Source organism: Herpailurus yagouaroundi, unplaced genomic scaffold, assembly GCF_014898765.1.
Source record: "Herpailurus yagouaroundi ecotype Mexico unplaced genomic scaffold, PumYag 188, whole genome shotgun sequence".
Lineage (NCBI taxonomy): Eukaryota > Metazoa > Chordata > Mammalia > Carnivora > Felidae > Herpailurus > Herpailurus yagouaroundi.
The window spans coordinates 2,405,676-2,420,896 of record NW_024412419.1 but is presented as its reverse complement, the minus strand read 5'-3'; the positions used below and the strand labels follow the sequence as shown (position 1 = coordinate 2,420,896).

The 15,221-nt window shown below is 55.9% G+C and overlaps 1 protein-coding gene across 6 annotated transcripts in view; it reads right to left on the bottom strand.

Moving 5' to 3' along the window:
- The window catches only part of COLEC11 (collectin subfamily member 11), a 33,229-nt gene extending 18,008 nt beyond the window's left edge, over positions 1 to 15,221 (bottom strand). For 2 of the 6 annotated variants that reach the window (XM_040495968.1, XM_040495971.1), the window contains exons 1-2: positions 10,878 to 10,983; positions 6,402 to 6,545 (exon numbers count right to left, since the gene is read on the bottom strand). In XM_040495968.1, the coding sequence (XP_040351902.1) occupies positions 6,402 to 6,519 (118 nt within the window). In that variant the 5' untranslated portion in view covers positions 6,520 to 6,545; positions 10,878 to 10,983. Of the gene's footprint in view, positions 1 to 438; positions 620 to 6,401; positions 6,546 to 10,877; positions 11,018 to 15,109 lie in introns of those variants that run through there. The other 4 variants (XM_040495967.1, XM_040495972.1, XM_040495973.1 and 1 more) reach the window with 4 other exon arrangements.

The window sequence follows — 15,221 nt, the reverse complement described above, 5'->3', positions numbered from 1 at the left end:
CCAGACTGCAAGCCCGGGCCCAGCTGTCACCTCTGCTTTTCTGTGTCCCTCATCAGCTAAGTGCAACCCCCGCCCGGGTCTGTGAGTTCTAACTGGCCCACTCCCTGTCCTGTCCGTGTTCTGTCCCCGTCGGACTGGCCCTGGTGACTGCCCTCAGGCTGCCCATGCAGGACAGACGGGCACAGGACGCGGAGGCACCCGGAAGGAGCGGTGCAGGCGTGGCTGGAGCAGAGGACAGGGTCCCAATGTTGGGGGGACATCAAGGTCCCCCCAGTCCTCCCCCAGCCCCCCAACCCACACCTAAAACACAGATCCGATGATGTTATTTCCCTTCCCAAAACCAACAACAAGCTGAATGTGGTTACAAATAACATCCCGTTTCTAAAGCCGTCGTCCCCAGTAGGTCTGTAGCCCCCACGTTGACGGCCACCTTCTCACCTGACTCTCCAGTTTGCACCCCCAGTTCCCTCACCAGCTGCCTCTTCTCTCCGGAGGCTGGGACCTCGTGCCACATCTCAGCCATTTTTATATGGCTCGTCCGCCTAATCGGGGTGGTGTTCCTCCTATGAGAGCACATGGGTGCCGCCTGCGGCCGGGGCACCTGCCCAGGTGTGCGCCATGCCCGCCAGCGTCTGCGTAACTCTGGTCCTCTGCGACTCTCCTAGGCACTCACATGTGGGGAGAGGCTTAACTGGGTTACAGATTCCCCAGCGGGATTCCCAAAACTGATCATCTGGCTGGAAGGAGGGGACATTCCATTTAAATTTAAGTAAACGAAGAGAGGGCACCTGGGTGGCCCAGTCGGTTAAGCGTCGGACTCTTGATTTTGGCTCAGGTCACGATCTCACGGTTCGTGGGTTCGAGCCCCACATTGGGCTCTGTGCTGACTGCAGAGCCTGCTGGGATTCTCTCTCTCCTTCTCTCTCTGCCCCTCCCCTGCTTGCTTGTGCTCTCTCTCTCTCTCTCTCTCTCTCTCTCTCAAAATAAATAAATAAGCCAAAATATTTTTAAATTTTAAGTAAACAAAGAGAAAAGCAAAGCGAGTGCCAACAAAAACTAGAAGGCAGAGCTGGCATGTCACCATCACCTCCGTGCCACAGACAGGAAGGCTCTGGCCAGCCCCCAACCCCCCCCCCCCCCGGTGAAAGGTGTGCTGACATAAGCCTACCACACATGCGTGGCCCTTAAATCTCTGAGTCGTTTGTCTTTCTTCAGAGAGGAAATTATTACAACAGCAATTCTTGGAGACACATTGAGAGACCAGTGGGAAATACCAACTAACAGGATGAACTCACCACCAAGAACGTGCAGACATTTGGGGACACCAACGTCAGGAAAGAGAAATAGCAGAGGAACAGAACTCTTGGGGCAGTCAGAGCCTGCTCTCAAATCACACACTGAATATCTTCATCAAGATAAGACATGGGGCACCTGGGGGGCTCAGTCGGTGGAGCGTCCAACTTCGGCTCAGGTCATGATCTTGCGGTTCATGAGTTCGAACCCCTGTAGCTCAGAGCCTGGATCCTGCTTCTGATTCTGTGTCTCCCTCTCTCTCTGCCTCTCCCCCACGCACACTCTGTCTATCTCTCAAAATAAATAAACGGTTTTAAAAATAAAAAAAAGATGAGAGAATAAGTATCTATGAGCAAAATGAAAAAGCACTGAAAAAGAACCAACTAGATCTTGTACACGAAATTAATTTTTGAACGGAATCACACTACAGAAAGGCCGAGAAGCAGAATGGCCCATGATACAAACTAGCTCCTGAAACAAGAAATGAGGCTGAAGAATTTTTTTTTTTTTCACAATGCAACACGAAGAGATAAAGAACTGGAAAGCTTTGTTTGGACTTAAAATATATATATAAAAATAAGACTATCAAGTTGAGAGTGAAGAAATGCCCCACCAGTTCCACTATCCACCTTAAAGGAATTCCAGAAAAGGGGGAACAGACACTGGAGCCGTGAGAGCGTGCAGATTTAACAGCTGGGACCTCCCGGCACCAGGGGAAGGTGTAAAAGAGCACGTGGCAAGCACCCACGGAGAACCACGCAGGAGAGACGAGCAGAAACAACCTGGCCGTGTCGGAGTGACACACGGAACATCGAGAATGAAGAGGGAATTGCGGCGGCTACCCAAGAGGAGTGGGAGGTTGTAAAGGCTTCCTGCGCGTGAACGAGAGTCAGGTTGACATGAGAATCGTCATTTGCAACGCGGGATGCAAGATAAAGTGAGATAAAATGAGGCAACGATTTCAACCTGAAAAAGCCATAATTCGGTTGAGCGATCGGAAAAGGCCCCTCTGATGAAGGGACTTCTAACTGAGACGGGCTGTTGCCAGGCAAGGAACAGGGAAAAGGGTGTGTGAGACGGGGGCGGGGGGCAGCGCCTGCACAGGTGAGGGGCCAGGAGACCGGGAGAGACTGGTCCACAGGAGCCCACGAGGGCGGGGAGAAGCCAGCGCTCAGACCTCAGGCTTGAGGGCCACATGAAGCCACCAGGGCCGTTACAGGGTCCACCCGCCGTGTCGGGGCAGAACAGCGAGTGTGCTACTGCAAAGGTCCCGGCGGGGGCGAGCGTCCATCGCCGCACGTGCAGCAGCAGCAATCTGCTGTCCCGCGCCACGTCCTTGGCCTGAAACTCCTTGATGGCACAACTTCTGCCCGCTCTCCAGCAGCTTCACGCGCCTGCGTCTAACCTGGTCGGACCGGCGTGCGTAGCAAGTATCTGAGGCACCGACACACCCTCACAGCCCCAAACAGCCCCTCGTGTCCCACAAACCCCTCTTCCTAAAGCAGGAAAGGTGACTAATACGCATCATTAAACATGAGTCTTCCTAATAACATGGGTTTTCTTGGTCGCTCTCAGATAGTTAGAAAGTCCCTCAAACTTCGTTCTCCCCACGATTCTGCTTCCTTGACAACCGACCGTATTAGCCAACGTGTTGCGGCCCCTACTGGTGGCAGGTGCCCTGAACTCCTCTGTGGTCCCTGTGGCTCCGTCCAGAGCCCAGAGTCCGAGACCCTCCCCGCCACCTGTGCCGCGTGGACTCTCCAGCTCCGGGGACGGAACGCGCTGCGTCCTGGAAAACACCAGCCGTGTGGGTGTTGCTATGAGAAGCCGCGTCCCGCCCCTCGCCGTTCTCGCCCAAACTCGGGAGTGGCAGCGCCGGGGGCCACAGAAACCATCGGCGGTGGGACTGCATCCTGGTGACCTTGGCCTCCTCCTTGGAGCCGAGCCCTTGATGTGCTTCTCAAGAACAAAGCTGCTTTCGCGGCACTGGTCACGGTCGGCAGGGTCCGAAGGGCCTGCTGTCTGCTGGTCTCAGGAGGTGGGGTGGCTGGGAACCTCTCCCCTCAAAACTTACACGCGTTCTGGGGCGCCTGGGGGGCTCGGTCGGTTGAGCATCCGACTTCGGCTCAGGTCATGATCTCACGGTCTGTGGGTTCGAGCCCCGCGTCGGGCTCTGTGCTGACAGCTCGGAGCCTGGCGCCTGCTTCGGATTCTGTGTCTCCCTCTCTCTCTGCCCTCCCCTGTTCATGCTCTCTCTCTCTCTCTCTCTCTGTCTCAAAAATAAATACACATTTAAAAAAAACCTTTTTTTAAACGAGTCGTCTCTCTCTCCAAATGCACAGCGAACGTGCTATTGTTAGGTCTGAATAGCAGATACATTTCATCCCAAGTGCCAACACCAGTCGGTGCAGAAGGGCCGGCAGGAGTCGGGTCGGGAAAGGTTCTGAAGCCCAGTCTGGATCCGGCGACGGACAGGGGAGGCCTGTGTTCGTGTCCCGTAGCGGCCCTCCCTCCGGGCCCGGCCCGTGGGGTCTCAGGGACGTGTGGAGAACGAAAGAAGAGATCGTTTACGTGCTCGTTTCTGTTCAGAGCGGGGCCTGTATCGCGCCCGTATTCTCACCTCCGCTGACGGACGCCCGCGCACCAAGCTGGCTCTCGTGGCCGTGCAGGCCGAGCGTGGCCGTCCCAGAGAGGGCAGCAGGCCGGGTCGCCCGTCACCGGGGCCACTCACAGGCGGGCGTTGAAGCCACCATGCCCCGGAGCCCACTGAGAGTCGTCGGGACGGAGCGCTCTCTGCCGCCGGGGGCGTCGTGTGGGGGCGGCGTCACGAACTCTCTGCCAGGTCGGACCACGGGGCTGCGTCCAGCGGCGAGGACCGCGGAGCATCCGGGCCCCGTGAGGCCACGCGCAGGGGGGCCGACCGAGCGGGCCCGGCAGCTGCAGGTGGCAGAGGGAGGGGCTCCTGTTGCAGGGGACAAAAGTCTGCCGCATCCTGAGCTTGCGTTGCTTACGAGCCCCAAATCATCTGGTCTTTTTTGGCACAGATTTCTCTCCTCTCCCCTCCCCCTGCTGCCCAGGCTAAACAGCAGAACGGTAAAATCCGGACGCCGAGTAAGGGCTCTCTGCATCGGGTCGGCCAGCTCACGGCCGTGTTGCCCCCTTGGTCCTGGGTCACCACGAGACCCCCAGGCCTCACCCCACCCCCCCCACACACACACACACAGCATGGGGATAAGTGGGGGGTGTCAGCGGGCTAATGAATGTGGCTGTGACGTCACTTCACAAGGTTTCCGTGTGTTCAATCGTCCCCTTGAACACATACAACCTGCCAGTTAAACCTCAATGAGGCTGGACATAAAAGCAGGACGTCCAGGTCGTAAGGACTTCGGTGAGTGTGAGAAGGCGTTCTCTATGGAATTAATTGTCCCTTTGGGGTGGCCAGGCCGGTCACTCTGGGGCAGGGCTGCACTTGACCAGCACGTCTGGTAGACACGCTCCACGGCCCCGAAACATCCCGCACGGCTCCACACGACCTGCAAACGTGTCTTGTTACCTGCTAGAGGACAGGCCCTTGGGAGCACGGCATCCGGGTCCTGCAAGGAGCCCCACCCTGTCCTGCTCCCCGGGGACTCCTGCCTGGTCCACGCCGAGCTGGGGCCTACTGCCTCGCCTCTCACAGGTCTGAGGAGGCACCTGGCTCTGACTTTGGTGGCAGCCATTCTCGTCACGGGTCCACAGCCCCTAAATGTGAGTCTGTGTTCTCCAATGATCTCCGTGGGGAAAGCCACGGGCATTCCCGCAAAAGTCCCATCCGGCAGAGACCAGGCTTTGGGGCCCGGGGTGCGCACCGTCCGAGTGGGAAGGGAGCAGAATGGAATTCGGGGGCACGCGAGGCAATCAGTGCAAGTCGTGGGCCGGCCCCTCCCGCCCTTAACTCTTGCTCCTGGAGCGAGAGGCCCAAGCTTGCCCACCCCACGTGGGGCATGTGCCCTGGCCCTGATTTGAAGTCTTTTTATAACTCTGAACAAGAAGCCCACATTTGCATCTTGCACTGGGGCCGTCAAATGGTGGATCCCGCTTGGGAATCACGTTGTGGAATCTCTTGCCCGAGCTACAGAGAAACCAGGGACCTTTTCTGAATGAAGATGCCAGTCTGAGGGCCCTGATTCTTTCCCCTGTGCTGGTGCCCGCCCCCCACCGGCTCGGCCAGGCAAGCTCCACCGGGAGTAAATTATATGCAAATCAACAAGAGAAAAGTTTTGGGGGGGTTTGCTTGTTTGTTTTTTAAAGTAGGAATTTAGTGGGGCGCCTGGGTGGCGCAGTCGGTTGAGCGTCCGACTTCAGCCAGGTCACGATCTCGCGGTCCGTGAGTTCGAGCCCCGCGTCAGGCTCTGGGCTGATGGCTCAGAGCCTGGAGCCTGTTTCCGGTTCTGTGTCTCCCTCTCTCTCTGCCCCTCCCCCGTTCATACTTTGTCTCTCTCTGTCCCCCCAAAAAATAAATAAAACATTGAAAAAAAAATAAAAAAAAAAAAAAAGTAGGAATTTAGAGCCCTCAGGAACTGGCGTAGGAGCACTGGCTTCGTAGGCTGAGTGACCCAGTTTGTTTGGCAAATTGCTAAATGTCCCTGGGCCTTGAATGTCCTTATCTGCAAAATGGACCAGAGGCTGGGACACCTGGGCGCCTCAGTCGGTTGAGCGTCCGACTTCGGCTCAGGTCGTGATCTCGTGGTTCGTGGGTTCAAGCCCCGCGTCGGGCTCTGGGCTGACAGCTCGGAGCCTGGAGCCTGCTTCGGATTCTGTGTCTCCCTCGCTCTCTGCCCCTCCCCCACTCACGTTCTGTCTCTCTCTCTGTCTCAAAAATAAGTAAACATAAAAAAATGGGCCAGATGAGATCTCACTCTGCAAGTCATTTGCGATAACGTGTGTGGTGCATGGACCACACGTCAGCAGTGGCTTGTAGCTTCAGAATTACAGGATCTCTTGGCCAAAGAAAGTGTGCACATTATGTAGTCCAACCCTTAATTTTGCAGATGGGGAAACTGAGGCACACGGAGGTCAGACCCTGAGCTGGCACTCGGCCGCACACGGGAGGCCGTGGTCAGGGTTACCTTTGAGGCCCGGGACGAGGATGTGCAGGGAACAGGCGTCTTCCGCCGTCTGCTGAGGACGCCCAGACGGGAGCAGCCACAGGAAGGCCAGGCCGAGGAGAGCCACACCCCTCCTCATCACGAGCGCGTGCGGGACGCTGACTCCTGCAAGAGGGAAGGGGACACAGTGACGGGAACTCAGAACCCGGGGCCAGGGTGCAGGTAGCTGTCGGGCCTGTCCCCGCGTTTGGGGCCCTCCCTCGTGGGCCCGTCCGTGCCTCCCCTGCCGGCCCCGCTCGGACCTCCATCCCGACGGCGGCCGCCGGATTCTCGCGTCTGCTTCCCTGCGGCGGATACTTGGTACACACGGAGGCAGGGGCGCGGTCGCATGGAAAGTACCACATTTCTCCCAGCACAGTGGCCCCGCAGTCGCTGGGCCCAGGACCACCCCAAGCCCCTGAGGAGCCTGGCTCTGGGGCCGTGAACGCGCGTCTCCTGCGGTTTCCTAACTGGCATTACCGTAGGCCCCTGCATTCTTACACAATATGTTGTGCAGTTTGCTCGGTTTGGGACTTTATAAGGCACCGTAGTCCTCTGAGCCTCGACTGTTTTACTCGACCTTCTGCCCCAGGCTCGCCCACGTTGCCACGTGCAGCTACAGCTCATCGGTTATCTAAGTCTATCACCTACACCACCGAGATCAGTCCCTGGGGTGGGGGGGCAGGACAGGGACAGACCCTGCAAGGCGCAAGGTGCACACGGCTGGCCGTGCGTCCTTCCCCCAAGTGCCGGTGGGGAAGGCTTGGTGGCGACACCCAGACACCCCCCACTCCGAGACTTTTACGTTCACGTGGCACAGCGTTTGGGCACAGCCGCGCGCCCGGCTGCGGGCCAGCACTGGGACCAGTGCCCGGGCCGCATCACGGCTCTGCTGTCAGCCTGCGCTCACCTTACAGGGGAGGCTGGAGCCCCCGAGGCCCCCCTGAGGAGGAGCCATGGAGCACGAGAGGTCTGCAAGGGGCTGGGCCCATGCGCGGCAAGCACTTGCTGAAGACAGCATGATGCTGCCGTCACCACGTGGCGTGAGGGCCCCGCGGCCTGCGATGGCTCCAGACAGAGGAAGCCAGAGTCTCTGAGCTAAGACGTCGGTGCCCTCCTTAGCGTGCCCAAGCTGTGCCACGTTCTCCATGAAAAGGACGCAGGCAGAAACCGCCTGCACTCCGTGACGCCTGCAGGGAGGCCCCAGCTCCCCTCTGCGTGACCACGGGGTGGACTGTAGAGGGTAGGGGTGAGGCTGATTGTCCCTCAATGGGGGAGAAGAGAAGGCCCATGGAGGTCAGCACACTGCTCCCGTCCCACCGGCCAGGGGACCAAAGATGGGGAACGAAATCAGCTGCCCAGAGTTCCCCCTCGTCGGTGGGGACGGTGGGGTCAGGACCTGGGGCCTCCTGATGCACCTGACCTGTCCCCTCTGCTCCCGTCAGCCACCGAGCACCAGAGTGGGCCCACCTGCCCCCTTACATCACGATGCCGTGGCTTTTATTGTGTGTTGGTTTACGTTTGGTAGAGAGCAAAGGAGCCACCATTTATTACCTAACCCAGACACGTTGATCTTATTTAGTTCCCAAGACCACCTGAGGACCTCGCTTCTCGCTGTGAGGGTGGTGAGGCCCAGGCCACAGGAGGCTGAACGGCCAGCGTCGCACAACTGGACCAGGAGGCTGGCGCTCGGCCTGTGGCGCTCACACAAGTGACCGACTGCAGGAGGGAGAAGACGTGCGAGGTCGCCCACAGCCCACAGCCCACAGGGCTGACCTTTGCCCTTTCCCTTCTCTGCCGGCTGGGCCGGGGGTCCCGAGCCCCCAACGTGGTCGGGAAGTAGATCACGCCCGCGGCTGGCAAAGCTCTCAGGGCACCCTGGCCGAGTGAAGGAAAGAATCCGTGAACGAGCGAACGAACGAACGGACAGAAGTTCACAAGCACAACACACAGAATTTGATGCTCTTTTCCTGCTACTGCCTGTCCAGCTCCCCAAGGGTTTTCCATGCCTGACGTCCGCACGTGATTCCCAGGGCCAGCCCCTCGGACACACGGCCGCTGCAGAGCCAGGGGCCCGCGTGGACACGGCCTCGCAGTCCGTCTGCCACACGGCTGCGTCAGGGTCCCGGAATCCCTAACAGTTTCTGAACAAAGGACAGTCCGGCCTGGTCACTGCAGTGTGTCCTTCACTGCAAGGATCTTAGCTGCTTTAGAAGCAAAGGCTTTGGCTCTTTCCAGGATGTAGCTCTGAACAGTGTTTGATAGCGCAATGTTGTATGTCAATAATCTCTCAATTTTAAAAAAGTCACGGTGTGCCTGGGTGTCTCAGTCGGTTAAGCGACTGACTTCGGCTCAGGTCATGATCTCACAGTTTGTGGGTTCAAACCCCGCGTCGGGCTCTGTGCTGACGGCTGAAAGCCTGGAGCCTGCTTCGGATTTGTGTCTCCCTCTCTCTGCCCCTCCCCCACTTGCCCTCTGTCTCTCAAAAATAAATAACCATTAAAAAAAATTTTTTTTAATTTTTTTTAAACATTTATTTATTTTTGAGACAGAGAGAGACAGAGCATGAACGGGGAAGGGTCAGAGAGAGAGGGAGACACAGAATCTGAAACAGGCTCCAGGCTCCCAGCCGTCAGCACACAGCCCGACGCGGGGCTTGAACTCATGAACCACGAGATCATGACCTGAGCTGAAGTCGGCCACTTAACCGACTGAGCCACCCAGGTGCCCCCCAAAAAATGTTTTTTAAGTCACGATACGAGCTTCTGGGAAGCTCAGTCGGTTGAGTGTCCAGCTCTTGATTTAGGGCTCAGGTCAGGATCCCAGGGTCGTGGGATCGAGCCCCAAATCGGACTCTGCTGAGTGTGGAGCCGGCTTGGGATTCTCTCTCACGCTCCCCCTGCCCCTCCCCTACTTGCACATGGTCTCTCTCTCTCTCTCTCTCTCTCAAAAAAAGAGTCAGGACAAACATCTGTTCCACACCCACTTTCGTGCGGAAGCCGACGGGCATTTGCTGGTATGTGGGGAGGCAAACAGGGTTTAGGTTTTGGGGTGTCAACAGCTGACCTGGAAACTTCCCCTCCAGATAGAAGGGGTGTGTCAAGAGACAGCCACGCTGCTCAGCCCGACCCACCGCCCTCACACGAGGCGGCTTGCTTGCCGCCTGCCCAGCAAGGAGGTGCCCAGGGAGGGGACAGCCCAGAACCAGCGGAAGCCACAACGCCTCCCTGAGGCCCTCGCTGCTCGCGCATCAGCAGGGCAGAGAGCAGGGCGGCCCTGGGTGGGAGCCCCTTCCCCAGGGTCCTGGCTCCCCCGCCCCGGAGGAGAGGAATTCTGTTTGTAAACGCAGAAGCTCCTGGCCTCCTTTAAGAATAACATCCTTATCTCCCGGCCAGAGACCGGGAGGTTCCCGCCCTCCCTTCAGCGAAGGAAGCCAGGGTTTCAGAGGGGAGATGCAATTTGGAATTCTCAGTCGCCGTTCCTTATAAGAATGAAGGAGACGACGAAAACAATGTGGCTTAATCTGCCAAATGTACAGTGGTACGTTTTCATTAAACATCCACATTAGGGCCCACCATTTACAGACGGAGAACCACATCCAGGAGCACCGGGGCGCTGGGGCCCCCACCCCCACGAGGGGGTTGCTTCCTATGGTGACGGAGACGCTGATGAGGGGTCCTTCCCCAGAGCCCACCCGAGAGGCACACGCAAAGTCAGAGGCTTTTCCCGTCGTGTTCTCCGACCTCTGTCTCCTCTCCTCACTCACGGACCTCTCAAGCTTGTGGATGAACCGGAATAGCCGTGAGAGGTCGGGGCGCGGCTCTGGCCCCCAGGAAAGTCCTGTTACGCACACAGGGCGGCTTTCCAACTTTGCCTTTTAAATTCGTAAGCACCTCCTAACTTCGGCCTCCCAAGTTGTCACAGCCAGCAGGCCAGGAAGGGCCCCCGTCACACCATGTCTCATCCAGTTTGGGAGACGAGAAACCCCCACTCCGTACCAGGCAACCCTCTCTGCGCTTGAAAGTGACCTTCTCCGGTCCTATCTTTGCCCACATCTGGCATGCCCATTACTGAACCCCAAAACAGAGCTACCGGCCACGGGTACAGGTTACTGCTGTTGTCCGTGCGGCCCCACGCTGCGACTGGCGATTCGGAAACTCGCTGCCCCACCTCTCTGAACGTGTGCAGAGCTGAGAAGGCCTCCCCCAACCGTCTGGTAGCCGGCAGCCCTAGGTCGTCGTCAGTTATCCCCGGGAAGTTTCCACCACGAACCGGTGAATTAACAAAACGGTGGAATTCTAGTGCCTGTTTCACGTGACACCCCCATCATTTGTGGGGACCTAAGAACAGATTCCCGTCTGTTCTCCCATCTCTGGCCGTACCCGGAACCTCGCCTTGACCAGGTGACCCCCGTCCTGCCCTCCAAGACCGCCAGGTCACCCGGCAGAGTGTCCCTACCTGCAGCGCACGCTAGGCGAAGGGGGCGTCCTGACCGTCGGGGACCCACGAGGACACTGCACCCGGGAGCCTCATGGCTGCTATTTACAGAGGCCGCTGAGCCCCACAGGCCAGGCGAGCGGGGCCCGGCTGTCAGGCTGCCCAGCAAATCAGGCTGCAGCCTTATCTGCAAAGAGCTTCCTGTTTGAAATACATCAGCTGCCCCGCGGGAGGGCGGCGAGGAGGGTGTGGGAACGTTGCAAACTCCCGGAGGTCAGGGCTCCCGGCAGACCACGGACCCGCCCCGAGAGTCCTTCCAGCTCTTCACCCCCGACGCCACCCCGACTGTCCTGGGTCTGTTCTGTGCTTCTCTTCCGGGAGGACGATGGGGATGCAGGAAAGCATTGAGTGGTCCTTATCACCTGGTGTCACATCAGACAGAAACACACGCAGCTGACACGCTTCCTCTCCCGTTCTCCGTGTGGGCTTTCTCGTCACAGCATTAACCTCATCTACTGGTCGAGACCGAACCCGCAGCAAGACCCCAGACTCACCGCGCTCACCGAAGCTTCGTATGTGCCCCCAGACTCTCTCTGTGCGGTGGGCTGGGCGGGTCCAGCTTCTGCACAGCCTGACTCTTGGGGGGGGGGGTGCTTCTTTAAGAAAGAGATACACACATAAAATTAGGATCATAAAAAGCTACATTCAGGGGCACCTGGATGGCTCAGTCGGTTGAGCGTCTGACTTCGGCTCAGGTCATGATCTCACAGTTCGTGGGTTTGAGCCCCGTGTCGGGCTCTGTGCTGACAGCTCGGAGCCTGGAGCCTGGTTCGGATTCTGTGTCTCTCTCTCTGCTCCTCCCCGGCTCGTGCTGTGTTAGTCTCTCTCTCTCAAAAATAAATAAACATTAAAAACATTTTCTTAAATGCCACATTCAATGGTGCATTTGTATTTATACCGAAAAGAGAAATCTTAAGAGATTACAAATTTTGTAAAACCTGTCAGATTCCATGCACATCACAAAATCCACGAAAAAGAATGGATCCTTTATTAAAACCACCTAATAGCATAAATAACCTCACAACCTGGACCAAATGGGCCACTTCCAGGGAAACACAGGGTCTACCACAATGGACCCAACATGAAATAGACGACTTAGCAGCCCCATAACAATGAAGGGAACTGAATTTGTAACTTAAAAAACTCCCAAAAAGGAAACTCCAGGCAGGCCAGGTGATTTCATACGAGAATTCTACCAAACTTTAATTTTTTTTAATTTTTTTTAACATTTATTTATTTTTGAGACAGAGCATGAACGGGGGAGGGTCAGAGAGAGGAGACACAGAATCCGAAGCAGGCTCCAGACTCCAAGCTGTCAGCACAGAGTCCCACGTTGGGGCTCGAACCCACAGACCGCGAGATCATGACCTGAGCGGAAGTCGGACGCTCAACCGACTGAGCCACCCACGCGCCCCTTTATCAAACTTTTAAAGAAGAGTTAACACCAAGTTTACATACCTCTTCCAGAAAACAGAAGAGGGAGGAGCATTCACCAATTCGTTTTATGAAGTTGGCATGACCCTGATACCCAAACCAGACAAAGACAGTACAAAAAAAAAGAAAGAAAGCTGTAGACCGATAACCCTCACGAATACAGATGCAAAAATCTTTTTTTTTTTTATTTTTTTTTTAACGTTTATTTATTTTTGAGACAGAGAGAGACAGAGCATGAATGGGGGAGGGTCAGAGAGAGGGAGACACAGAATCCGAAGCAGGCTCCAGGCTCTGAGCTGTCAGCACAGAGCCCGACGCGGGGCTCGAACTCACAAATTGCGAGATCATGACCTGAGCCGAAGTCGGCCGCTTAACCGACTGAGCCACCCAGGCGCCCCCAGATGCAAAAATCTTTAACGAAATGCTGGCAAATAGGATTCAGCAATACATAAGAAAGATTTATAAACTGTCACCAAGTGGAGTGTTTCAGGGATGTAAGCTTGGGTCAATATTCAAAAGTCCAGCAGTGTCATCAACCGTAGTAAAAGCTAACAAGGAAAAATTGCGTGATCATATCAACAGGTACAAGAAAAAGCATTTGACAAAATTCAACACACCTCTTCATGAAAAAAAAGTTTCTGAAGGGGGGGGCTTTCTCAACTTGATAAAGCAGCATCAATGTTTAAATAAACCTACGATAACATCATACTCAGGAAAGACTGAACATGTCCCTCCTAAGATCTGGACACGGCAGGACATCCAGTCTGACCACTGCAACGCAGTGCTGGAGTCCCAGCCAGAGCAAAAGACACAGCAAGGAAAGAAAAGGCACACGGGTCAGAAAAGAAAAACCGAACAGCCCCTTGTGCAGACGACAGAAGTGTCTGCTTGGAGAATCCCAGAGAGTCTACAGAAATTCCTAAAACCAGTAAGGGGGCTCAGCAAGGCTCCGAGTACAGCATGAACACACGGAAACCCGGGGCACTTCCGCGAGCGAGCAGTGAACACGTAGACTCCGAAATTAAAAATCATTTACATGGGGCGCCTGGGTGGCGCAGTCGGTTAAGCGTCCGACTTCAGCCAGGTCACGATCTCGCAGTCCGTGAGTTCGAGCCCCGCGTCGGGCTCTGGGCTGATGGCTCGGAGCCTGGAGCCTGTTTCCGATTCTGTGTCTCCCTCTCTCTCTGCCCCTCCCCTGTTCATGCTCTGTCTCTCTCTGTCCCAAAAATAAATAAACATTGAAAAAAATAAATAAATAAAAAAAAATAAAAATCATTTACAGTCGCTCAAAGGAACGAAATGAACACAGAGACTCCAAAATTAAAAATCATTTACAGTCGCTCAAAGGAATGAAATGCCTGGATGGAAACCTCACAAAACACGTGCAGGACCTAAGTGCTGAAACAACGCGCCGACCGGGAAAATCACAGCAGGTTTACGAAACCACGAGGCGCGTCGAGCTCCGGGACGGGAAGGCTCCGCGCGGAAAGGAGGCCAGATTCCCCCCAAAGTGATCTACAGGCTTAACACGATTCCTATTGAAATCCCAGCAGGAAGCTTTGTAGACAGAGACAGGATTCTTCCAGAAGTAGAAGACAAAGGAAGCAGAAGAGCTAAAACAATTTGGAAACGAAGAATGAAGTAGGGGGAATCAGTCTGCCCAACGTCAAGATTCATTATATGGAGAAGCAGAGCAGGGAACCCACACAAATATACCCAACTGATTTTTTAAAGTTTTCTCGTCGTTGTGATAAAATACACACGACGTACGATTCACCGTCTTAATCACTCTTCAGTATACAGTATACAGTTCGGTGGTATTAAATACATTCAGATGTCACGTGACACATCCCATCCACCTCCATGATTCCTTCCCTCTTGTGAAACCGGACCTCCGTACCCATTAACGCCACAGCCCCGTCACACCCCCACCTCAGCCCCCTGGCCACCGCTGCTGGACTTTCTATGATGTTGCCTATTCTAAGACTCTCACATAATGGGAAGCAAGCAGTATTTGTCTTTTTGTGACTGGCTTATTTCACGGAGCGTAACGTCCCCAAGGTTCATCCGTGTGGTGACAGGTGTCAGAACAACTTAACCAACTGAAATCCAAACTAACACAGCCCAACTTGACTTCACCCCTGCCCGGGGACGTTTGGCAGCATTCTGGAGATACCGTCACGCCGTGCGGTTGGGGGCGCGGTGCTGGCTTCTGGGGGGAAGGGGCCGGGATGCTGCTGAGAGCCCCACGGTGTTCTGGACACTCCCCACCACGAGGAAGAGCCACGCCCCAAAGACGCCCCTGGTGCCACGAGCGTCACCGGACAGGAGGCCTGAGACCGCAGTCCTGGGTGACGGCATATGGTGTCCCGAGGGTGCATCCCCTCGCCCACGCTCCACGCCAGCTGAGGGGAAGGCGCGGCATCCAGGTGCCAGCAAGGACCCCTGAGTCAGCCCCTATTCAGTCCTCAGCACCTGCCCTCCCACGAGGCGCTGGCACTGTGGCTAGAGCGCAGGAGACAGGGCGGAGAGTGACAGCCCTTGCCCAGCTCATGCTTTGCAGACCGCGTGGAACGAGCAGACAGCGAGCCTGTCCCACGCGCCCCCTCCCCCCCGCAACCCTCCTCCTGTCTCACCACTGACCTGGGACACCTACCTTTTGTTCTGTGTCCCGAATTGTTAAGGGCTCTTTCAAAAAGTGCCAAAACCCGAGAGTCACTCTTGGTTACAGAAGAGGTGGTAATATTATACTAACGTACCTGCTTCAAGTAGCTTGTAAATTGGAACCGAGTTTCAATGGGGAATCGTGTTTACGCCTGCCTGGCCAACAAGCACCAAAAAGTCATGAGAAATCACTAGGCACGTCTCCCT